The sequence below is a fragment of the Dermochelys coriacea genome, chromosome 2 (assembly GCF_009764565.3).
Source record: "Dermochelys coriacea isolate rDerCor1 chromosome 2, rDerCor1.pri.v4, whole genome shotgun sequence".
Taxonomy (NCBI): Eukaryota; Metazoa; Chordata; order Testudines; family Dermochelyidae; genus Dermochelys; species Dermochelys coriacea.
The window spans coordinates 46344931-46360430 of record NC_050069.1 but is presented as its reverse complement, the minus strand read 5'-3'; the positions used below and the strand labels follow the sequence as shown (position 1 = coordinate 46360430).

The 15500-nt window shown below is 38.5% G+C and overlaps 1 protein-coding gene across 1 annotated transcript in view; it reads left to right on the top strand.

Annotated features, from left to right (window-relative positions):
* The window catches only part of SLC26A7 (solute carrier family 26 member 7), a 147805-nt gene that overhangs the window by 73388 nt on the left and 58917 nt on the right, over positions 1 to 15500 (top strand). The window contains exons 7-9 of the mRNA XM_038391099.2: positions 4266 to 4418; positions 11591 to 11673; positions 13471 to 13618. Coding sequence (XP_038247027.1) covers positions 4266 to 4418; positions 11591 to 11673; positions 13471 to 13618 — 384 coding nt within the window. The remainder of the gene's footprint in view (positions 1 to 4265; positions 4419 to 11590; positions 11674 to 13470; positions 13619 to 15500) is intronic.

Genomic DNA, 15500 nt, shown 5'->3' with positions numbered 1-15500 from the left:
ATATACTGTAAATTCCCTGGTACATTTTTGGGTGATGTAAAAATTAATTAATAACAATAATTTTCTGTATATGTCACATTTTTAGAGAAAAATTAGTTTAAAAATATTATTAATATAATTCCTTCCTATGAAAAGCCAGGATCTCTCTTTCAATGATTCCCACTGTACATGCCTCAAAACCTTTTAAAATTACCTAAAATAACTTTTCTATACATAATGTCACTATTTGAATGTTTTGAGATGGTGGACCAACGGGGGCCAGAAGCAATGCTTTTATCCCATGGAATACTGGGAATTCTTCATTTGTAATAGTAATAAGCTGCATTTTTTTGGCCCATGAGCCTTCCCCTGTATGGTGTAATTGCAAGGGGGAGGTTTTGGAATTCCAGATTTAAAGGGGAAAAGTGAACCATTAGTTTGGGAAGTTAGGGATTTTTTAAAATGGCATTTATTTGAAGCTGCTCAAGGGGCTGGAGTGTTAGATATAGCTAGAGATCAATAAAGTGATGTGATTGAAGGTGCATAGTAAATGCAGTTCATTACATAGCTTTGCAGTTGATCCCATAGACCTTGTCCAGGCTAAGGTGTAAAGGTGTGATGTAGATCCAGTAGCTATCTCAATCTAATAACACCTTCTAGTCAACTCTAGAACCTCTAGCCAAGAGACAACAATAGTACTTACCGTGTTCTAAGGTATAGTTGCTTTGTCTTGATTAGAGCTTTATAAGATGTTAATTAAATGAAGCTCGCTAACTCTATCTAACATTGTCTTTAAATCCTAGTCTAGACAGAGTCTCCACCATGCAAGTGGGGAATTTGTGTGTGTATATGTATTTACACATGTAGATGAATATACAAAGAGATTAAAGTTTTATGGTTCTTGGAAATACTATGGACACAGATTATTATTGTCATAGAATGTAATAAAAATTTCCTGCAGAAATGTTTGTTACAGATACGGATCTATAACTGCCATGGACATCTGGAAGCCTTGGCTATAACTTCAGTGGAAGTATTTTAAATATTAGATGGCAGACACAGTAGCATCTATATTCTTCATAGAAGAATCACTACAGGGAATGTCTAAGTGTAAGAATATTCCATGTTCTGATTTGTACATTAGATTGTGACTCTCCTGCGTACTTATAAACCTTCTATTTGATGGAGATCCTTGATTAAACATTACAGTGATTCCCTCAAGTTCATGGAAATGAATTTTTTATCTGCTTTTAAAAATTTCTACTACAGAGGAAAGACATAAAAATTATCTTTGGACAGTGTAGATAGACATCTCTGATTTGTCTAAATTAAATACATCCAGGATGTCTCAGTTCATCTAGTAAATACTTAAATTCATTGTTGCTACACATGGATCATCAAATGCTTACACTTCAGCAGAAACTGGTCATTTGAGATAAGCTTGCAGCTCTTTAATTTCTGAAAATGGGAATCAGTCTAGCTCTTCTCTTTCCTTTTCAACTTTATTTTAGATATGGATATGTACTTTCATAGTTTCTGAGCCAAGGATGACTTTGTAGACACTTTGACACAGCTTTCCAAATTTTTCTTTTGTCCTAATTGATCCCAGCTTCATGTGGGGCACAGAGGCAATGTCCCATGCTGCCTATAATGTACATTTTTGGGCAGTGATGATATATTAATAGCCAAGTCTCAAACCATTCAGTATAACATCCTCCTTGATGCATTACACAAGGACACCGTGTGGTTAGATTGTGGTTTTTTTAGTCATCGTTCACTTATTACGTATTGCTCTTATAAAATAACGTTATTTACAAAGGTTAGACAGTGACTGAATAAGATGACTTTAAAATTTGAGGTTTCAGAGTAGCAGCCGTGTTAGTCTGTATTCGCAAAAAGAAAAGGAGTACTTGTGGCACCTTAGAGACTAACAAATTTATTAGAGCATAAGAAGTGAGCTGTAGCTCACGAAAGCTTATGCTCTAATAAATTTGTTAGTCTCTAAGGTGCCACAAGTACTCCTTTTCTTTTTTTAAAATTTGAGTTTTTTTTCCAGGCTCTGAGAAACATTCCCACTGAAATATGCTTGTTGTTATTCTGGCCTGGGTTTCAGTATTTTTTCCCCTTGTGAACTATCAACAGGTTTCTTTTCTTTCTCATTGTCATATTTTTCTTATGATTGTTTTCCATAATGGAAAACTGAAATATTCCTAAAATCTAACAAACATTGGAGCTTTTTAACTTGCTCATTTAAAAAAAAGTATCATAGTCCTATCTAAGAATGACAGAATCATAGAAATTAGAATAGAAAAGTCCTCTATGGTGGTTTAATCAACTCCCCTGCCAAGGTAGAATTGTTCCTTGAGATTAGTTTTGTAGTGCTTTGTCCAGTCCAGTTTTAAATGTCTTTGTTTAATCCCCGAACTGTCAAGAAGTCCTCTTACCATCATAAGTACATTTGAAAATGAATTCATTAATCATCTTTCTAACAAAGTGGAGGTTTCTCTCTTCATTTATTTTAGTTATATTTTTAGTTGCCCTTAGAATAGACACCCTGACTTTTCATAGCTGAGCTTCAGATCGCTTTATTTTATTGTCTTGCGTTTTATAGCATATAAATAAGAGATTATTTATGTTGCAGCCTAGATCTGTAGAGTCCTGGATTTCTTCTTCTGTATAGGCTTTCTGGATTCCTTTTGGAGACTTTTCTTTCAAAGAAACAGAAAATACTTTAGCTTTGTCAGTCATCTAAATCTCTGTTACCTATTGTTATCTTTTTCCTATTTTCTCATAATGGACCAATGAATTTTCTGGATTTTTGAATGGCTTTCTTCCAGACATGTTTGTAATTCATCCTGTAATACAGATATATGTGGAATAAGAGTGACATGAAATAGAAATTTTTAAAGCAACTTGGTTGGGTGTTCAACTTATATTTCTTCCATATTCTCTCCTTTCATTTCTTTCTCTCTCCCACAAGATGTATGTGTCAAAGAATAATGGGGGCTTCTTGTTAGATATACATTCAGAGTCATTAGCCTTAGACAAATGGTATTTTCCATACAAACTATCCAGGACTTTTGACTCCCTTCAGAGCAGTGAAACACACCCCTCCTCTCAACTGCTTTCTATATTCAGTTTACAGTTCAGCCTACATGGCTGTTGGGAAAAATCAGAATTCAGGTGGAGGCCTAACTTGTTCTTCTTAAGGCTTCAGAAGGGATGTGTACTATATATGCTCCTATCACTTTTGTTCCTCTAGCAAGTAGGTTGTTACACATCAGAGGCATGAAGAACTTGACTGCAGATTTTCTTTCTTTCTCTATTTTTCTGGACAGGATCCTGTAGAAGTTATCTCTGTCTTTCCTCAGATCTTCTAACCGCTTCAATGGATTTGGAAATTTCTTCATCAACTTTAATCGCAGAGGTGTCTCTCTTCTGGATCCTCAAATTTGGAACAGGTTAGGGCTGCATACCTCTTCAGTTTATCCTGTTATTCTCAGGATGCAATTAGAGATATTCTAAATCAGGCGTAATCAATGATTTCAGAGTTAGTGGATCAGAGATCTGGTTCTATCCATTTCACAGTAGCTTAAATACAGTATTTATGGCAGATAATCACCCATTCACTACTGTGAGTGGATGGATGCTTTCATGGTACCAGTGAGCCATTCCGAATACACGATAGGCAACATGAAATTATTTGATACGGCAATTGTATTTTTCCTTTAGATATCATTAAAATGGATTAATCACATTTACTGGTTGTGCCTGAATTAAGGAAAATTTTCATTCTTGTGAAGCATATTGCATATATATATGTACTGACAGGACTGAAATATTTAATTAATGATCCTGGAGTCAAATATGAAGGCGTTACTCAGTTTTTATACAGTCATTCTCTGACTGAATTCAATGGGAGTAAGGACATCAAAATTTGCTCTATCATACTTCCAGGATAATTTTGCTTTATTAAGTGTGTTTTTGTTAGTGGAAATTTATAGTATTGTTTGTATTAAAAAGTTATTGTAAAGCTATTCACATCTTTCAGAACTGTTTCAAGCAGAAGTCCTTTTGTAATGGTAGATCCATGAATTTTTTCCCTCCAAAATGTTGAGTGAATACCACTATGTCAGATTGCTTAACTGCTATAGCATTGATTCAGCTTTTAAGAATAGTTCTGTACATCTGAGAAGGTATTAGGTTGCATCCTAGCATGTGGTATTTTGTCACGTATACAATTCTATTGTCATCTCAGTTTTGTTTTTTGTTTTTTATCACTGTAGATTTATGCCTACATATTTGAAAACATCAAATCAGTTCAATTAGAAGCATTGCTTCTGTCCTTGGTAAGCCTGGTGGTGCTCGTTCTGGTTAAAGAACTGAATGAAAAATTTAAAAGAAAAATTAAAGTAGTTCTTCCCATCGATTTAATCCTGGTAAGTATGAAATCAGGTATCAGACTTATTGACTTTCAAAGCTTGCAGTTGTTTAACTAAACTCCTAAAGCTTACTGTGTTGTCGATTGCTACCCAGGTCCACACCTGCCACTTGTTAAATAGAGAGCTAATTTGCATGGCTGTATGTTAATGTATGAACAGGAAATAGTTTGGATAAATAATTAAAAATAGAAGTGACATATGTTTTCAATTTATAAAACATTTTTCATATGTTTACTGTTTCTTACGTATATACAAGAACATGAGGCCTAAAATGTTAATATGAGCAATTTTAAGTATAAAAACAAAAATGTAATTGGTAAGTTTTTGCTCTGAAGCTGTAAGAGATGAGTGCTGTTTAGCTGTAGTCAAACACTGTTTTTTACATTTATTTATGAGAAAATCAGTACCTGAACTATCATTTTCTATAACTTCCAGTTTTCTTTTCATGTGGTGTAGGTTAAATAGAAATTAGCTACAGTGCTGTGAGTGCTCTACATTCAGACATCAAGTGGTAATTCAGACATTTCCCTGTACCCAGAGCTGGGATTCTGTTTTCCTCAGAACCTTTTACAGAAAGCAAACAGATTTTGAGAGAAGAATTCTGAAGTCCATGTGCTCTTCACAGTGTACCAACCTCGTACTTTTGCTTTCTTTGGACTCTCTTATACAAAAGGAGACATTTTCTAAGGAAGCAAAATGCTGAAGCACAATAAATTGATGTTGCATAGGTCATTATAACAAACTATTTGGGGCATTTTTTCATAAAGAACTGGGGCCAATTTGGAATCACATTGAATTAATTACTAACTATTCTGTATGCTGCTGAATTGACTGGATTTTTTGCAAACTATCTCTGCAATGACATGGCATCTAGAAAACTGTAGAATAATTGTGCTTCTATTTATGCACAAAACTGTCTGATTTCAAACTATGCCAGACATGTGACCTATTTTGTTTACTGTTAGTTCCCAGTTACTTGGTAGTATGTACTTCTCTGTATGTCTGATGATTATGGAATCACCCAATTTCATTTGCTTAGTCTCAAAAATACAAAGGATATAGAATCATAGAAATGTAGGGCTGGGAAGAACCTTGAAAGGTCATCCATTCCCTGCACTGAGGCAGGACCATGTATCCCTAGACCAACTGTGACTTTAACCTGTTCTTAAAACTTCCAATAATGGGGACTCAACCACCTATTTGGTAACCTATTCCAGTACTTAACTGTCCTTATATTAGAAAACTTATCCTACTAACTAACCTAAATCTCCCTTGCTGCAGATTAAGCCAATTAATTCTTGTCCTGCCTTCTGTGAACATGAAGAACAATTGATCACTGTCCTCTTTATAACATCCCTTAACATATTTGAAGACTTTTACCAGGTCCCCCCTCAGTCTTCTTTCCTCAAGACTACACATGCCCAATTTCTTTAACCTTTCCTCCTGAGTAAGGTTTACTAAACCTTTTATATATTATATATTTGTTGCTCTCCTCTGAACTCTTTCCAGTTTGTCTCCATCTTTCTTAAAGTGTGGTACCCAAAACTGAACACAGTACTACAGCTGAGTCCTTACTAGGGTTGAGTTGAGCAGGACAATTACCTCCTATGTCTTGGGGCCTGTCTTCACTGTCGTGCCACATCGGTGCAGCTGCATCGATGCATCTGCGCCAATGTAATGTGTCTGGTGAAGACTTACTATGTCGACAGAAGAGCACTCTCCTACTGACATAATTATTCCACCTCAACCACAGGTGGAAGCTAAGTTGGTGGGAAAGTGTCTCCCATCGACATAGTGTCGTGTAGACACCATTTTACGTTGATGTAACTTATGTTGCTCAGGGAGTGGCTTTTACGCCCCCTTGAGTGACGTATGTTACATCGACTTAATCGGTAGTATAGACAAGCCCTTAGATGCAACATTCCTGTTAATAAACCCCAGAACGATGTTAACCTTTTACACAACTGCATCGCACTGGTGACATGTATTCAATTTGTTATCCACTGAAACTCCTAGATCTTTTTTAGCAGTACTACTGCCTAGCCATTTATTCTCCATTTTTATTTGTTTCAGAGTAGCAGCCGTGTTAGTCTGTATTTGCAAAAAGAAAAGGAGTACTTGTGGCACCTTAGAGACTAACAAATTTGTTAGTCTCTAAGGTGCCACAAGTACTCCTTTTATTTTTATTTGTGTATTTGTACTTTATTTTGCACTTGTCTTTACTGAATTTCATCTTAATGATTTTAGAAATATTCTGCAATATATCAAGGTCAATTTTGAATTCTAATCCTGTCCTTCAAAGTGCTAGCAACCCCTCCCAGCTTGGTGCCATGTTCAGATTTTATAAACATGGTCTTCAGTCCATTATTCAAGTAATTAATGAAAACATTGAATAGTACTGACCCAGTACTGAATCCTGTGATACGTCCTGCTAGTTTGACAATGAATGATTGTTAACTACTCTTTGTATATGATTTTTTAACAAGTTTTGTGCCCCCTTTAAAGTAGTTTTATTTACACCAGTGGTTCTCAACGAGGGTACACGTACACAGAGGTGTTCCAGGGGCTACATCAACTCATCTAGATATTTGCCTAGTTTTACAACTTGCCACATAACAAGCACTAGCAAAGTCAGTACAAATTAAAATTTCATACAGACAATGACTTGTGTATGCTGCTTTATATACTATACACTGAAATGTAAGTATAATACTTAAATTCCAATTGATTTATAATTATATGGTAAAAATGAGAAAGTAAGCAATTTTTAATTAATAGTGTGCTGTGACATTTTTGTGTTATGTCTCATTTTGTAAACAAGTTGTTTTTAAGTGAGGTAAAATGTGGGGCATGCAAGAAAAGTCAGACTCCTGAAAGGGGTATAATAATCTGGAAAGGTTGAGATTTAGACAACATTTCCCTAGTTTGCTTATGAGACTGTCATGTGGGAATGTGTCAAAAGCTTTGACTATAATCAAGATAATTCATGTCTACTGCTTCCCTCTTGTCCACTATGCCTGTAACCCTGTCAAAGAAGGAAATTAGGTTGTTTTGTCATTATTTGTTTTTGACAAATCCATGCTGGCTATTCCTTATAACCCTGTTATCCTCCCGGTGCTTACAAATTGATTGTTTAATAGTTTGTTCCAGTAACTTCCTAGGTATCAAAATTAGGCTGACTGGTCTATAATTCCCTGAGTCCTCTTTCTCCTCTTTTTAAAAATAGGTATTATGTTTGTCCTTCTCCAGTCTTCTGGAACCTCCCCTGTCCTCCAGGAGTTCTCAACAGTAATCACTAATGGTTCTGAGATTGCTTCAGCAAGTTCCTCAAGTACCCTAGGGTGAATTTCATCAGGCCCCGCTGACTTGAATACACCTAACTTATCTAAATATTCTTTAATTTGCTCTCTCCCTATTCTGGCTTGTGTTCCTTTCCCCTTGTTAATATTAACTGTGTTTAGTATCTGGTCACAATTAATTTTTTAGTGAAGACTTACACAAAATAGTCATTAAACACCTCAGCATTCTTGATGTCTGTTATTAGCTCTCCTTCCCCACTACACCTACATTTTCCTTTGGCTTTCTCTTCCTCTTAATATATTTCTAGAACCTCTTCTTATTGGCGTTTGTGTCCTTTGCTAGGTGTTATGTTCATCAGGCAGATGGAGTTGCAGTACTTAGAGCTGGATGAAACTTTTTTTTTTTTTTTTGCTAAATAATGCAGGTTTCGGTGAACCAAAACATTTTGTGAATTTGTGTCAATTTTGCCAAAATGTCAGTTGGATAAAAACCCCCTAAAACAATTCTGAAAAAAATCAAATAATTTCATTTCAACAATTTCAAAATAAAACATTTCAATGTTTCATTTAAAAATGATTTTTCATTTTGAAATGTATTATTTATTAACAAAATTTAAAAATGTTTTAAAAAAGTTTGAAAACAAAACTGTTTCATTCAATCTGAAATAAAATTTCTGTTCAGGCCCAAACGATTTTTTTCTGACTCTTTGGTTTGCCAAAACATTTTCATTTTGGGTTGATCTGAAATGAATTTTTGTTTTGATTTTTCAGAAAGGCTAGTGGACAGAAAAGTCAGTTATTCTCACAGCTGTGCCCAGATATCCTTTTGTGTAGATTAACTATTTAAGCCACAGTCCTTGAGACAAATGTAGACTGTACGTTCACTTTGCTTTCATAATTTTAAAATATTGTTTCTAGAAAGAAGTGACACTTTTTTTCTCCATATTGCTAAGTGGCTTCTTGTAAGATCCTATTGAAGTTTGGAAGTGCTTTTCAAAATTAATATGAAAATGGACTCTGTCCTTTGAATATTCTGCTATAGTTGACTGGAGAGATAATTAGAATACTGTATCCATGGGTGGTGGGTTTCCCTAGGGGAGGCTAGCTCCCTGCCCCGCATCTTCCATCCTTGGCCCTGCCCAGACTCCACCCCTGCCTTGCCTCTACTTGGCTCCCTCCCCACTCAGCCCCCCGATGCCAAGATCCTCCTTACCCTGTCCCTGCCCGCTGCATCCTTCCTCACGGCTCCCGCGCCGCAAGACCCCCTTGCCTGCCGCTGTCCTCACCGCCCCGTCTGCTGCTTGCCTCCTCACTCCCCCAGCAGAGACTCCCCGCCCGCCATAAAACCCCCGCACACCTTCTGCTCACCTCTTCACCCCTGCACCTGCCTGCCACTCATCTCCTCACCCCCTGCCAGTCCTCCCCTGCCTGCTGCAAGACCCTCCCGAGTCCACTGCTCGCCTCCTCACCCCCCCTGCCTGCCCACCACTCACCTCCTCACCCCCTTGCCCGCAGCAAGACCCCTGCTGCTGGCTTCCTCACTCCCCTGCCCATCCACCCGCTGCTTGCCTCCTCACTCCCCTGCCAGCCATGGCTTGCCACATTCCTCCTCACTCCCTTGCTCCCTCAGGGAAGGGAAGTGAGGAGGGATGCTGCGAGCGGCTGGGACCTCCAGAGAGGGGGGTGGAGTGGAGGAGAGGAGGAAGACTTACCAGGCAGGCAGCTGGTGGGGTCCTTGGGGAAGGGGCACAGGAGGGAAAGAGGTGGGGCCACCACCGCCCAGGTGTCTGGTGGTGGGTCAGCAGCGGCTGTGCCAGGGAAGGCTTAGTCTTCCTTGGCCTATTATACCGACTGCCCTGACAGTATCTCTTAGCTGTGTGCTTAAGAATGCAGATTGGATAGAATTTAATATTTTTTCTCTTAGCCGCATATGTAAACCCTTTGAGAGGCGCAAACTTAGTTTAGAAGTTTGATCAAGAAACATAGCAGCTTGTAAGGCCAGAGACTTTTGGTGTTAGAACACCTGAGACTCTAGCATGGTTTAGAAATATTGTTACAACATAGCTTGGCCCCATGTACACTGAAAGACCTAACTATTTGTTGAGGAATTACTATGTTGTGGCACATGCCCCCAAAATAGCAGGAAGTACACAATAGACAAGGTCTAAGCTAGAAGCAATTTCATGTCTGAGCAGGAAAGGATGAGTTATTATTCAGTCAGAAAAGTGTTTGTATAGCATGTCCCAGGAACCATGAGAGGCCTAGTCAGATACTTGTGAAAATACTGTGAGGAAGGGAGTCAGACAGAGGGGAAGTCAGGGGGAATTGTGGAAATGCACAGTCAATAAACCCACTAAACCTAAACCACCACAGCCTAAGGGAGTTGCTATTGTTCAAGGTAAGATACACAACCTGTCAGGTTACAGTGGAATTCTTCAGCCACTTTGCAACTGATTAAAAAAAACAAACCTGAAAAGGACATGAATGGGCTGAAAAACTCACAGAAAAATATATGCGGGGGAGTGAAAACTCTGAAGATCATTTTGCTGAGTTTCTCCTAGCATCACTGTGCAGAGACCCACCAACTCGTGTAGATCCCATGCCCAAAGAACAACATGTGCTGGTCCTGAGAGGGTGAGAATTATGATGCTGCTCCCTACTAGTAGCCACATGCATGGATTGTCCCCTTGGTGTGCAGATTTGAAGGGGGACAGTCACATTTGGATAAGAAAACTTATAGAGCATAGGGTATACGTAGTACAAATAATAGTTTGCACACGTGTTTTCCAGTTCTCTGAAACACAAAACATGAGGTGGAGCCAAGAGGAAAGCAACCTAAACAGCACTGTGCAGGAGGTCAAAGTAGATGATCATGATGGTCCTTTCTGATCTGAAAGTCTATGAGCGTGTTGCTACTTCAAAACACTAGAATTTGTTAAAAAAGACTTTGGCATTGACAGGCTGCATATTAACATGCACTTGGAAGGATACAGTTTTGTGCTTCATTTTGTTAGTGGGTCGGTGGACACAAATTGAACATCTATAACTGGTGTGGGTATGGGCGCAGCAGTTCATGTTTGGCAGATGGGTACTTAAATAAGCACATTCTCCTTTAATCTCCAATACCATAAACATTCATGTTCCCGTACAAAAATATTGTAATATTCTACAATAATTGCTCAACACATTGCAGATGTACTCTTTTTGGACCAGTTCTGCAAAACTTTTTAATATTTATTGGATTTTAGTGACGTATGAGATTTTCTCAACATAATCCCTACAGATTCTGGTTCTATGCATTGATTTTCTTAGCTATGCCCTTAGTGGGTTGCAGCAACATGTTTTGGCTCTATATACTATGGCATCTTGTAGTAACAAAATGTAACATCTTGTAACTTACAATATACATATTTTTTGGAATAGTTTTCCATGAATATGGCCATCATCCTTTCTAAACGGAATATTGTACTTAATGCTTAAAAAAAGGTATTTTTATTAACTAGTATGCAAATTTCAAGACTTTAGAGTGGAATCTTTAGGAAGGAATATTTAGAGAGGCATCTTTCAGGACTCTAGTAGGCAACTTTAGGAAGGAAGAATGGTCCAGTGGCTGGGTGTTAGCTTGGGACTTCAGAGATCTAGTTTCAATTCTCTGCTTTGCCACAGACTTCCTGTGTGATATTGGGCAAGTCACTAGACCGCTCTGTGTCTCAGTTCTCTTTCTGTACAATGAGGATAATAGCATGTCCCTACTCCACATGGATATCGTGAAGATAAATACATTAAATACTGTGAAGCACTCAGATATTGCAGCAATATGAGTACCTAATAAATGGAACATTAACATAATTTCTGTACTGAATTAAATAGATCATTGCTACATCCATTGGCTGCTACTGTGCTGATATGGAGTACACCTATGGCCTAGCAGTTGTGGGACATATTCCAAAAGGGTAATGTGTTCTTTATTTGCTTATGGTTTTTAAATGTATGTATGTTTAGAGAACAGTCCATGAAAAGATCAAATAAAATGAAAATGGAGAGTACTGCAATACTCAAGTTTCAGCCCTCAAATATAGCCCCTCACTGGAGAAGTTTGTTGATAACATCCTGAGCAATGCAGAAGTTCAGGTGCCTATGGCGACTGTTTCATTATTTTATAGGACAAATGATGCCCTAAGATGTCCAGTGGATATAAGAAAGGTTGGTGGTAAAACACTCTCCCCTACTACAACACAACCTGCCAGGCCTCCTTCTCCAGTACACCTACCAAAATAATTCTCTCTGTGCTGCCACAGACCAGGTGTTATGGAGGATCTTGCTATGGGCAGAGGGTGGGTAGTTAGCATCCTCCTTCTGCAGCAATGTTTCTACACCTTTTCACTTTATTTATTTTTTCTTTTTATTTCTAAACTGGGATATTGAGCCATTCTCCCCCCACTTTCCCAAGTAATCTATTGATGTCTAATAGGACATTTCTTAAGAAATCATTTTCTTTACAGGAATATGTTACCAAAGGATGTATTTTTGAATAGTATTTTAACAAATATAGAAGCACCATAGTTATTATGGTGAGGAACATATTATAGATAGAGAGAACCTACTTCATTGGGGTCCATGATCCCAGAATACCGCCTGCTCCTCATGATCATTATCAGTTGATAAGGTTTAAAAATGGGGCTTAGAAGTTCACCTGTTAGTATTCCAACCACTTCTAGGGTTTCCCCATGTGACATAGGTCCAGTGCATTCTGGGAAGCCCAGGAGACAGTGTGTCTATTGGGAACTTGCAGCAATAGGAGGAAGATACTGGGATCTGTTGAGATAGCCAATTATATGAGCTGTTTGGGGCAAATTAGGCATCACATATCTAAACTCAGGGTTTGGACAAGGCTAAATGGTCTCTTTAATATGTATTATGAAGAGTTAAGATTTATTTGTGCAGCTTTAATTAAAAGAAGCTTATTGTGTGCTACATAACACATAAAGACTTGCTGCAGAAACTGTTGAAGAATGCAAATGCAGCCTGTAACCTCCAAAAAACAGTAAATGCTTTGAGAGGCTTAAATTAAATTGTTGTATGTTACAAAATCAGGAAACAAGATTTCAGGGGCTGAGCTGATTTATGTGGACCCATTAGCAGTTCACTAGTTCATTGTTTTACACATGGCAAATTTCATTTGAGATAGTTTCATTCAGGCTGCAGATTCAAATGGATATGGTATTCTTTCTCTCCTAAATTGTTGTGAAGTGTTACTTTATTATTATTATTAGTAGTAGTCATCCCGTTCTCCTATCTCCCATATATTAAGGCAGCAAAATACATATTTTGGGGCATAAATTTCTTATTTAACACTGATGTATATTTCAGATGGGGGCACTGTGGCTAACACCCACTGTCAACAGAAGGAGCACTAATGTTGTCAAGGTGACAGGCTACCATTGGCGTTTTAAACACCGTGTACTTTAAAGGAGGTCTACTCAACATGGTTCTCAAAATGCTAGTGGCTGCCAGCATCCTTTTTACACTAGTGCTCCTGCTGTTGTTACCACTGTTTGATGCAACTGAAAAAGTGGTAGCAATGATGTGACATTTAGGGCAAAAATCCTCAGTGTCTACAAGCCCTGTGTCTCTGTGAACTTGTATGCATTCCAATTAAATATAACTTTGGTTCAGGATTTATCACACATGTATCACACAAGTCCAATATCACACAAGTCCAATAAAAAGGATTGTATTTACCTTTACAGGATACCAGCACCGAAAGCCCCATCCATGAACATCCTCTCTGAAGTAGTTACTGAAGCTTTTGGAGTAGCATTAGTTGGTTATGTAGCATCACTAGCCCTGGCTCAAGGCTCTGCTAAACAGTTCAAATACTCTGTGGATGATAACCAGGTAAAGCATTTTCTTTTCAGTGCCAGCAGATCATAAAATGACTGTGATGTTTTGGGAACACGCAGTAGTCAGGAGCTTAGCAGGTGATTGAGGCATTTCATATGTTATCATGAGGACTTTAGAAGATAGTAGTAAACACCCAGTGCAGTCCAAATGAGCTCTGCAAAGCCTCCTAGTCTGTGGAGGATGCTACTAATTCTAAGGGGACACAAGCCTCAGTAGCAGCCATGGAATGCTGCATTAGGCACCAACAGTGGCCAACTTGGGTTTCAATGTGTTCTTCAGTGACGTAACACGAGGAAGCTTCTTCCAAGGCAACTCAGTGAGAGAAGAATTTTACAGGGGCCACAGACTGAAGAAATAGAGCAGTAACTGGAGTGAGCTAGAAATTTACAGCCCCATAGGCTCACCTGATCTTCTTACAAAATGAGGCTTGTGCAAAGTATGAGTTCCATTTCAAGTAAAGGATGATTCTTTATAAGAAGTGGAAGCAGTCCTGAAGACACTATAAAGGATGTTCTTCATAAGAAGTAGAAGACAACGCTGCCAAACCCTCGGCTGCAGAGGCTGCCAGTCCTGAGGGTTCCACTCCTCAAGGGACAGGCTGAAGTGTCAGAGGACTGTTTACTGCTTATGTCACTCTGCTGCTGGGTGTGGCATAGGAGCTACGTCAGGTTGGCTGAGTGCTCTGGGAAGATAATAACTTAAGCAGTTGGCGGGAAATGCATGTACTTAGGGACAAGTTCTCTATTGGATATGGTCCCATAGGTAGAGCTGATGGGGAATTTTTCAGCTAATCCTTTTTCATCAAAAAAGTCCATTACTCAAAACCAAAATTGTTCATGAAACACAAAGTCAGTTTAGCTGAATATCCTAACACCAAAAAATGTTGAAAAACATTTAAAAATTGTCTAAATATTCCATTTTGACCTTTTCAAAACAAAAACGTTCAGTTTTCCAGTTCAGACTGACTTTTTGTTTTGAAATGTAAGCTAAATAGACTGAAAAAAGGTTAAAAGAAAAAAGGTCAGAATCAAAACAAAACATTTTGAACTTATCAAAAGAAAATGTTTTGATTGACCCAAAGTGGGGGAAAAATGTTCAGCTTGCTAACTATTTTGAGATTTTGGCTTTTCATCGTGAGTCAAGACTGTAAAAATGTTTGAACTCTATAAAATACTAACAGGATGGGAAAACTGTTCCCTTCCCAGTTCTGTCTGTCTGTGAGACTGAAATGCCACTCCTGCCTTCCTGCTCCATTGTGGAGCAGTTTGAGGTGGATGAACATGGCTGAACAGTGACTGACTGGCCTTGTAAATGGAGACTTATTTGAATGTCTTTGCAGGACACCCCAGTTTTGCTTGGACCAGCCCATGTCTTTTGGAAACTCTGACATCAGTACATCATTGAGACATGGATGTGTGAATGTCTTCTTTGCTCATGTTTTAAAAATATTTCTGTGCACAATCTTCCATTAGTTCTGACTTATGTCACAAAGCCATGTTTTGTGGGGAAGGGAGAAAGAAGATGGATGGCCTGAGTGATGGCAGGCATAGCTGCAAATGGCAGCAATAAGATAATGCCTCCAGGAGCACTTAGTCTGCAACCCTTGCTGTGTCTTTAGTAAATGTGTAGCATACACATGCACAGCTGAGCCCTCCAGCAGCTTGCTGGTCTGCAGGTGGGAGGATACGTGATCAGGCGGGTGGCTGGATATGCCACCTATGGTGTAGTGAGTACTGCCAGCGCCATTAGTGGTCTCAGTGTTTGGGGAAGAGGAAAAAGGTCTCCCTAGGCTCTCTCCCTGACTCAGTGCACTAATGCTGAAGAACCATAATCAGATACTGTATTAGAACACAAAGTTCACCTCAGTATGCAGCTT